Source organism: Teleopsis dalmanni, chromosome 2 (genome assembly GCF_002237135.1).
Source record: "Teleopsis dalmanni isolate 2A chromosome 2, ASM223713v2, whole genome shotgun sequence".
Lineage (NCBI taxonomy): Eukaryota > Metazoa > Arthropoda > Insecta > Diptera > Diopsidae > Teleopsis > Teleopsis dalmanni.
Genome location: NC_051847.1, coordinates 44,725,821 through 44,737,023, shown reverse-complemented (window position 1 = coordinate 44,737,023; position 11,203 = coordinate 44,725,821). Strand labels below are relative to the sequence as shown.

The 11,203-nt window shown below is 28.3% G+C and overlaps 1 protein-coding gene across 1 annotated transcript; it reads right to left on the bottom strand.

The window, feature by feature from the left end:
* Positions 1-1,094: 1,094 nt before the first annotated feature.
* Positions 1,095-4,388, bottom strand: LOC119682714 (lysyl oxidase homolog 3B-like). Its single transcript, XM_038096208.1, has 4 exons — positions 4,065-4,388; positions 1,795-2,725; positions 1,575-1,732; positions 1,095-1,521 (listed from the first exon to the last, which is right to left on the bottom strand). The coding sequence occupies exons 1-4, from the start codon at positions 4,273-4,275 to the stop codon at positions 1,304-1,306; spliced, it is 1,518 nt and encodes a 505-aa protein (XP_037952136.1). The 5' UTR covers positions 4,276-4,388; the 3' UTR covers positions 1,095-1,303.
* Positions 4,389-11,203: the final 6,815 nt, after the last annotated feature.

Sequence of the window (11,203 nt, the reverse complement as noted above, 5' to 3'; positions counted from 1 at the left end):
TTATAGGCGCTTTCCGGTATGGCTTTGAGTTCCCTCTGCGAATTCTGTTTTACGTCTTCTATGGATTCAAAACGCGTTCCTCTGAGTGGTAATTTGAGGTTGGGAAACAGGAAAAAGTCACACGGTGCAAGATCAGGTGAATACGGTGGCTGTTCGATGGTATTTATTGAATGTTTGGCCTTAAAATCGTTGATAATGTTGAACAAATTGAGGTGAATCGGAACAAGCCGAGCGTTGACACGTCGCATACACAAATTGTCCACCAAAATCAAACGAGCCATCTCACGACCGATGCCTAGCTCTCGTGCTATCTCTCTAACACTCACATGAGGATTTTGGAACACGATTTCCTTTGCCTTTTCAATGTTTTCGTCGGGGGTAGAGGTCGAAGGTCGTCCAGAACGCGGCATGTCTTCGACGGTCGTACGACAGTCCTGAAAGGCTTTGTACCACTCATAAACTTGAGTTTTCGATAAAACTGATTCCCCATAAGCCTTTTGTAGCATTCGCAAAGATTCTGCACACGAAATTTCGTTCGAAAAACAAAATTTGATGCAAACTCTTTGTTCAATATTTTTTTCCATTGTTTTTTTCGCAACGCACTACTGAGGTGAACTGGTTTCAACAGCTGCCGTAAACGAACTTCTGACAAGATCGCGCTCTTTATTTTTGGCATATAATAATTAAGGACAGTGCTGCCAATCATAAACTTAAAATATCGAAAAATATACAGCGCGCGAATTTTAAATGAGAATTTCCGAAAGCTTTTCGGTCACAATGTAAATAAACTTGCTACTACCAGAAATCGAAACTTATTATTGCTTTTTTGTGTATTGTAATAAAATTATTCTTTATGATGAATTAAATAATATTTTTATCCTATTTTATAAATATATTCAAACCCACTTCTGACTGCTGATTGCTAAGTGCATTTTTACTTTCCTTTAAATTCACTGAAATTACTAATGCTGAAGAGCAAAAACGTTCTGGCGCAATTTGTTACACGAAATCCACTGTAAAGCTATTAACCCACTTAACGCTTGAGTGCTCCCATATGACATTGATATTTGAGTAAGCGATGCGATTTGATTGAGATACATATCTATACATACATCATAATATGATTTCTTTATTCATAAATTATTATAATTTCATTTGTAAACTTAATACCCATAAATAGTTTTGCTAAGCAAAAGCAGTGTTTGGTTCTTAGTTAATATTTGGCACATGTTCGCTTGGCTACTCGTTATTCATAAGAGCAGTTCTCTTAATATTTTATAAAATATTAAATATGTTCAGTAATTTAAGGTCTTTCTAGCCTGCAATCTTCTACTCGAGCATAGGTTTCAGTATAAATTAAACTGCATACAGCAGCATTATTATCGAAACTCATTTCAGCAACCTTAAATTCTGGATTAATAGCCATTTTTAAGATATATTCACCCGTTTCCATTTCTGTTATATCAACCCATTGACAATCAAGGTTATATAAATACACATCTGAACAATTCACAGAAATGCCTGAAATTGGAAATTTAATACCATTCTTAAAAGATATAGTGTGTATTACTTACCTTGATCACCAAAATTGGCACAGTTATATTTCTTTGGTATACCCGGCAAACACTGACTGTCCTCCAAGCAGAAGGATGCTTTATGACCCTGTGCCACTTTAATACCATGCAAATCATATATGTTAAAAGTAGCAAACACTTCCATGCTATGATAGTGCCTACAATTAAGCTAATATTTATAATTTGTATTAAATAAAATTTGTCTTTAAAGTCTACTTACATATGGCACATATGCCACTCCCACATGTGTTTCTCCTTAAAAGGTCGAAAATCTGTGTTGCCAGCATTTAGTGCACTTGCCGTAAATTTGAGTAATCTTCTCGTCGAATAACGCCAATTTGGATCATCACGTTGTATTTCATAAGCTTCATTCGCTACACAATTCTCTTCCATTGCACACTGCATTAAAGCCATAGGACGATCTTCTAAATGTGCAGTACGTTCCAATTCATAAAAATCTACTACTAAATCAGGAGCTAAATGATCGCATATAACTACAGCCACATGGTTTACTAGCCCATGACAACCTGCTGTGCCTGCTTGCTGATCGTGATGTAGACACTGTGCCAGCGTGGATTCATTACCATAACATTCTGTGCCACTTAACATATTTGCGGATATATTTGCTCCACCGAAATAATCTGTTTGTAATGCATCACGTGCATAACCCAAATTCAATTGCCGGCATACAACATTCGCTTCAAGTAATGACCAACCATCTGAACATATTGTACCCCATGCTCCGTTGTCTATGCTTACCTCTACGCGACCTTCATTACGCGTGCGTCCTCCACGTAGGCGTACATCAACTGGAAACGCATGATGTATGCGATATTTTGGTAAATTAAGTTTAGGTGGTTCAGTTGGTTCTGGATATGGGCTTTCACATATAACACCGGCTGCTTCACTAGCTTCGCAATCATTCACACCCCAACCATCGAATCGACAATGCGTTAATTCTTTCTCGTGACCTTCACAAAATAAATTATCCATCCAAAAACGTCGTCGTGCTGGTCCAAAGTAACCACTATGTGTTACTTTTTTAAAACCGGGAAAACCAAGTTGTCTACATACTAAGCGACCCTCGATGGCATCCCATTCATCATCACATATTGCTCCCCATTTATTGTTGTGTAATACCTCGATATTACCTGAAATTTGTATAGTATGTATATTGTTTCTATTTTTTGATTAATGTATATAATTTTTTGTTTATTATGAAATTTAGTTATTAAATTGACATCTAACTATATACACGGTTTTAATAAAACAAGTAAACAAAACGAGCTGGCATGCTCGTTAGATTTCATTTACATTAAAAACTCGGTTTTTTTATGTTCATAGTGAGCTTCCGTACTTATGATATTTTAAATAAATGAGTTGGTCATATCCTTATATTCAACCCACAATTACACTATAGTCTCTCGTTACAGTGGTTGACGACTCTCACTGTAGTTCAACTATATAGAACATAGTTGTCAGCTAAACAAAATCTCTCCAGAAGAGAAATTTTAACAAAATCGTATAGATTTTTAAAATAATTTAAATTATTTTTTAGAAACTTTTTATAGATATTATTTGCCTTTGATAATTAGAACAGAAAAATATATTCCTAATAAAATAGTCATGAAAACTTTGTTTAAATAAAATAATGTATATATTGCTGTATTTAAAAATATAATAGTCAAGTAATTTTATTGGAAAGAAATGTGCGACTAGACATATGCCGATATATACAATTTGTCGGCAATGATACAATATATAAAATATTTTGTATATATTTTATTTTTTATAAATATAAAATATACATAAAATTGGATTTAATAAATTTCCTACTTTTATTATATTATTTACAATTTTCACAATGAGATAATATAGCATTATATTAGATGATATAAAAAATAAAGACGGTTTTTTCTCACTAAATAATGTTAGTACCCATAGACATATCTTGCAATCATATCCGATTGTGTCAAACAAACACGTCTTTAAGAAGGGAAATATATATTTCACTTATATACATTTCGCTTGTATATATATATCAAACAAATATTTATCAAATAAACATTATGTATATTGTTAGATCAAGTTTACTTATAACTTTTGAACCGAAATTTAAATATTACTGACTAAATCACATTTTGAAGTAAAAATATAAAACTGAGATATATTAGATGTTTAGCATAATATTAATATTTATATTAATTTTAGATTTAGGTTATGAATTCACTTAAATTTTAATTTTTTTTTTATTTTTATTACAATATGCAAACAAAAATATAATTTTTTGTAGAAATTCTAGACTTTATATTCTAGATCTTTATTTTAAAACATATATATAACTTCATTTTATATTTTTTTCTTTTCAATTTCAATTTATTTCTTTTATTTTTTAATTTCGTATAATATTAATTAATTCACCATCTCACACATTATATTTGCAACTCAATTTAATTATTCAAATTACAATTATGCATTCCTCTGTAATACCTTCGAATTCCGTTTGGCCACCAACCAAGCGTATAGCGCCCTCCTCTTTATTAAGAGTTTTAATATATTTTTGCACTAAACGCTGACGTTCTTGACGAGCCTCTTCTATGGTGCGATGTACCGCGGCATTTGTTAAACAATTAAATAAAATAGATAAACCAAAGATAGCTATAAAAATATTACTAAAGTGCGATTTAGACATTATTAACATTGGCTAGCAATGATCCTCTCAATTATTAGTTAGAAAGGATAACTCCTTAATTATATATGAACTATAAACAAAACTCAAAGCGTTTATATAGCAACACATTTGCAAACGACAATAGGCAAATTCCAACTATTTTCATGTTGTTGCGTTGAAGATACAATTTCGTTATGATTCTATACTATATCACATACTGATCACATACATAAAATGACTTAAATAAAAAATCGAACATGAACTTCAAATGCGGAACACAGATCATATCGATGTATAATTAAAACAGCAAACGCAACAGAAACAACTGAAACAACAACAATAATAACATTAGTAAAAATGGTGGCAACTACACAAACGCAAACACTTGACATAGAAGCACAATTATTGTCACTATATGCCGAATGCGATTTTGTTTATGATGTCATTATGTCGTCAACATGTGTATCTACGATCTGATCTAATAGATTCACCCTTTTAAGCTTAAGTATCGACTGCAAGCCCAGCCGCAACAATAGCGAGACGATCGACAACATATTGTCAAGCCAGCCCAACGGAGGCAGAAAATAATTGCAAAAAGATTTTTTAAATTTTTGTCAGAAATTCTATGTAATAGAGCGCGTGCGACTTTAGTCACGTTGCCGCGTATTGCATAGAATTAGAATTTCTACTTTATAATCTCCAATCAGTCTTTAAGACTTTCAAATGAGCTAAATAACAATTACGAGTCTTAACTAACGAATTCTGTTACAGCAGTGTACAAAAGTTCTCGGAAGTCCCAATGCATTGATTGTTGCTTGACTATCTACGTAAATTAAAATTAGATATGGGTGAAATAGATTTTAACCCTTTGGTTTTAAACCTCTGTGCGTCGGGAAGGAGGGGATTGCGTAGGCACTGACCACAATCCCCGGAAAGGAGTGCCCGACTTGCACGTACTCACCACCTTCATTTCTAGAATCTTCATTTCTAGAAACCTTATCTTATGATAAGGACTACGTTAATAATACTTCGAGATAGGGTCGCTATTAGTCATTTAAGACTTTTATGGCTGTGTTCTAGGTTGTTTCTGGTGACAAACCTTATACTTTGTCTTGGTATAATACTTCTGCTTGCCCCAGCTGTATTCTGTCGAGATCTATTTTTTCAATCTCATACTCTTTTCATCAAACATTTCTACACGATACGATAATTTTTCCTGTCACTGCCATTGAAGAGAAAACACCAACACTTCTCGTTCGTTTTCGATAACCATTGCACTCAAAGAATGTGTCTTTTGCGATATAGTTCTCAGCTCCACATATAAGCAATTTGTTGACTACTTTGCATATATGCAGTAGATGTAGCTGTTGAAATATCCATGACTAGATAGGAACTGAGTGAGGTAGTCGTTGATTTCGCTGAAGTCTCTTGCTAGCTAGTTTTTTATTGATATGAAGGATGTGAATCACCACTTAAAAGAAAGTGGGTCATACACTCAGCATGAGCGAGATTCTAGTTTTGGTCCGAAGATAGCTGCAACAAAACCGTTATGAGTTTTTTAAAACTCAATGAACCAAAATAACACTTTTGTCCCTAAACCAATTAACATAGAATAAGGATATCGAATGTACCGCCGAAGCAAAATTTGATGTTTATGCAATATGTCCTATTGCAGATATCTATTTCAAAAATCATTCTATCGATAGAGTTGTATATAAGATAATTAGCATTACTCGTTTGCTAAACTCAATTTAATATAATGAAAAAGTAAATAATAAATAAATTGTTTGTGTACTAAAATACTAAAATTTTATTTACCTTAAGACTATTTTAAACCTAATTTAAAAAATACATACTTCGATAAAATTGCAGTAAATTAATAAGCAGTTATTAATTATTAAACAATTATGAGGAAGTAATAACCACATACTTGACTATGAATGATTCTTTAATATTAAATTATTATTATTGAGGTATAAATGATATAAAAAAATCTTTTTCATAATATCAAAAATGAAGTATATCTGCTTTAAGTAGTCAATATTTTCCTCAATAAGAGATACTTATTAGTCCATTGTAGCTCAAATTTGAAATGAAAATAGCAGCCAATGTTCCACATCTGGAAGTCATTAGCACAGATGATGATCATCGATTTTGCAGTTCAAACAATAAATGATTCAATTTGTAGGGTGCGGGTGGAAAATTAAATTAAATGTTTCATTATTTTTTTTTTTTTGTGTATATAAAATTGTAATGTTTACACATAAATATAATAGATTTGTTTTAAAATGTTTAAGTAATTTTCGTTGACAAAAATTACTGAACTTGACACTCAAAATGTTGCGTGTTTTGATATGACATAACATGTACTAAAATCATCATTATTAAATTGTAGTACTTTTAATGTGAATGCATAATAATAAGTGATATTCGCTACATTTATTTAAGAGTTATATTAGTTCAACACAATTCTAATATTAAACATAAGTTCAAGTGACAGTGATTTTTTATTATTTATACGAGAAAATCATCATTTTCAATACATGATAAATAAATCAATACATGATAAAAATTTCAGTGACTCTAGAAGTCGTAATAAGCCAATAGACGTGTGTGGATATCAGAGATCACAGTACCAACATAATCAATCTAACGCTATACACCTACGGTTGCAACAGTATTTCTTTCCTTAGAGCTTCTGTACTCTGTTTTCTCTTTTTATCTTATGATTTCTTTCTTCATCACAACCTAACCTAAAAGACGTAATGTTAGCACTATGTTATACTATAGAGATATGTACTAACCGTAGTATATGCAAATATTTTTGGGAACTTATATTAAGCCCTTAACAATGAAAATTTATTAGTAGACACATTGTTTAAGGTTAGTTCATCTTCACTATATCAACTATATATCTTCTGTTAAAGTACTTAAATATAAAAATTTAGCTGTAGTGGTACCATCTCTACATATAAAAATTTTTTTATTTTTTATGTAGAAAAAAATTGTGAATTATAAATTTATATATGTATAATAATTTCTTTTTTATTTTAATAGTCTTCTAATAGTCAGTCATATAGCAACAACTAAAATTCTTGTAAATCAGTTTAATATATTCTATAATTACTCGTATAAAAAAAATTAACAATTTGATTGCATATGCTCAGCATATGTGTCGCTTCTTGAAGTAGAAAGGCGCCTGGTGACAAGTTCGCTACTTAATGTTTTCATATAATATTTCATAACAACACATCATCTTTAAAATTTTTTACTGAATGAAGTCAAAGTTAACGAAGCGTATCTCTCATTACCACTAAAAAAATATCATCTAATGGAGAAACATTATTTTTATAAGAAAATAATGGAAAACGCATGCATTTGAAGGCAACAATTGTACTTCTCTTACTTCTTTTTTGTATCTTGAAATTTAGAAATTAAATGCAATAACAACAATAGTTATATATTAATTATATTAATATAAAAAACTACGTAAAATATTAATATAAAATAAATATTCTTCTATAGTATATAATATTATAATATACTAATATATAATATTATTATAAAAATTATAAATATTATGTGTTCTTTAGTAATATTATATATATTATTTTATTTACATTATATATATTATTGTAATATAAATATTATCTTAATTAGTAAAAATTATTAATATTAATATAATATTGTGATTATATATATTATATATTATTGTTATGTAGAATTATTATTAATAAGACATGCTCTTAAAATAATAAATACATATAATAATATATAATATTATTATATAAATTATGAATATTATGTGTTCTTTAGTAATATTACATATATTATTTTATTTACATTATATATATTATTGTAATATAAATATTATCTTAATATAATTAGTAAAAATTATTAATATCAATATAATACTGTGATTATATATATTATATATTATTGTTATGTAGAATTATTATTAATAAGACATGTTCTTAAAATAATAAATACATATAATAATATATAATATTATTATATAAATTATGAATATTATGTGTTCTTTAGTAATATTACATATATTATTTTATTTACATTATATATATTATTGTAATATAAATATTATCTTAATATAATTAGTAAAAATTATTAATATCAATATAATACTGTGATTATATATATTATATATTATTGTTATGTAGAATTATTATTAATAAGACATGTTCTTAAAATAATAAATACATATAATAATATATAATATTATTATATAAATTATGAATATTATGTGTTCTTTAGTAATATTACATATATTATTTTATTTACATTATATATATTATTGTAATATAAATATTATCTTAATATAATTAGTAAAAATTATTAATATCAATATAATACTGTGATTATATATATTATATATTATTGTTATGTAGAATTATTATTAATAAGACATGTTCTTAAAATAATAAATACATATAAATCATATCTTTATTTATATTTATTTTTATAAACATATATAATTACATTGTATATGTTAAGCTATGAACTTAGTCTATCAAATATAATCTCTTTTAATTATGAACTGAGAAGCATTGTATGGGACTTAATCTCAAAAACCAAGTTTTAGTCCTACTTTTTCACATTCAGAGATAACCTTTGTTATATATGACTGTAAACCATTGCACTTTTTTTTTTGTCTTTATAAAACTCTACAGATTTATGTTTAGTAGAATATTCTACTTATTTGGAAATCCTCAATGAAGTAAATCTGTTATTTATCAAATGTGTTAAAGATGACATCCAATGTATCCCTAAAAAAAGAAAAGTCGAAAGTAGTTTTAGGTATAGTTTCTTACCTAATATCGTTATTTATTACAGTATTATTTCCATAACTTTCATTAATTTTTTTATATAAATTCACCTCACTTATTTTCATAGCATTATGTATAATAGTTATGTAGACTCCATTTTAATTCCTCCATTTTATTTCCCCACGGTAACATAAAGCTTTAAAGTGGAGCTGACTTCACTGAAAATACAATTGCGATTTGTCTTAAGTCAAATCATGCTTTTAATACTTTAAATTTTTCAACTCTGCTTTAATTTTTGCCTGATAAAGTTATTTTAACAATTTGAACAGATCCTTTTCATACTGTGAAAAAGAACTTCTGAGTGAAGGATGTCTATATAGATAGATTTTGAAAGGGTTGGTAACTATGTCACCCACCATGTGACTGCATCCTTTGAGAATTATTGTAAGATGGATATCTTTTTATGTTATTTTATCATAAAGCACTCTGATATAATAGCGAGACGTGGTAATTTTTCAATATAATCCTCTCTCCAATACCTGATCTTGCTAGTCACAAACAAAAAATGACTTATGTTTACTATTTTCGACAAACTAATAGGAGCTATGCTAATATTTCATCATATGTCAGTTCAAGAGCGACATGGCTTACATATTTCAAATATAAAACTTTCCACATAATCCACAGGAGGGGTGAGTCGGGGATATTAATAATATAGGTTCTTAATAATATAGATAATATAGGTTCTTACGAAACACAAAACTTAAGTTGGTCAGGGTAAGACTACGCTGCTAAAGAACTTGCATTTGCTGTTTACCAACGCTGTTGAAAGAGACACCCAAACATCAGTGCCCAGGCTTATCCAAATACAAAAAAAGATTGAGAATTCTGGTTATATTTTCACCAATTTTATTATTTTGAATACCTTCAAAAAATGTAATAAAAATAAAAGTGATGATTACCAATCTTAATCTGCTATCAAATACTCGTAGTAGTAATAATGGTGCCTTGAACGTTTGACCAATAAAAGTGTTTGATCAACAAAACTATTTTCCACCTGATTAAGCTGAAAATCAAAATCTAAATCAAATATTTGATTGCAGTGGAATAATGCAATTTAATATCTGAACTGGCTTTACTCCAAACCTTCACTCTTAACTATTGCATGCCAATGTTCCCATGCGTATAAAATATTGGCAAACTTGTGTCACTGAAAGTGCATGTATACGAGTATGTATGTATGTGTGTGTTCAAGTATCTGTGTGAATTTCGATATCAACTCGTGCGATTTTAAAAGTGTGTTTACATAACGCTTCAATGAGCAAAGTTATCAATTTTTTACTTTGATAGATTCATGGACAGTTGAATGATCAACTATGCTTTCGACAAATGGTCACTGGGAAAATTTGTTGGTCAAGTGTGTTGACATGATGAAAATGAAATGAAAAATATATAAGACATTTTTGAAATTATTAATAATTTCTTCTACTACAATATTCTGTTTTTCTCTTATTTTTATTAATTTTGCTTATATTGATTGCTGATAGATACTTTCTGCTCGATTACTTTTGAATTTTTTAAGCTTCATAAAAAGAAAGCAAAAAGGATTTTAATATGCACTGGGAATATATTTAATTATATTGAAATAAATACTGTTATCTGTGGATTTTTTTCGAATGATGTATCTTTTTAGTTACTTTAATACTACTAACTTCTACCTAACATGCAAAATGAATTAAGTTAATTAAAAAGGGTTGCGCATAAATCACGCTTTGGGTGCTATTAATCAATGCCAAGAAAAAGAAATCCGAATTGAAACAAATTAACACAAAATTTGGATTAAATTTGGAATAAACTGTAATCAATTCTTTTATATCAATAAAATAATTTACCTAAACTCATTATTTTGATGAGAATAAGAAAAAGATACTTTTTGAAAGTATATTGTGGGTTTAACAATTAGGATTTTTTTTATGTTTTCTGTTTTAATAAGTTATTTAAGGATTATAGTTTTACTATATAAAATTTTATTTTACTAAATAACAAAAATTATGTTCTTGAGTTCATTTTAATTTTTATTTAATATAATTTTTATTATATTATTATTTTATATTATTATTATTATTAATTTAATAATAAATTATAAATTAATATTATTATTATTATTTTATTAT

Coding starts and splice junctions, on each gene's coding strand:
- LOC119682714 (XM_038096208.1), bottom strand. CDS start 4,275: ATGTTAATAATGTCTAAATCGCACTTTAGTAATATTTTTATAGCTATC. Junction 2,726..4,064: donor TGGCCAAACGGAATTCGAAG/GTATTACAGAGG, acceptor TACAAATTTCAG/GTAATATCGAGGTATTACAC. Junction 1,522..1,574: donor TGCCAATTTTGGTGATCAAG/GTAAGTAATACA, acceptor TTCCAATTTCAG/GCATTTCTGTGAATTGTTCA.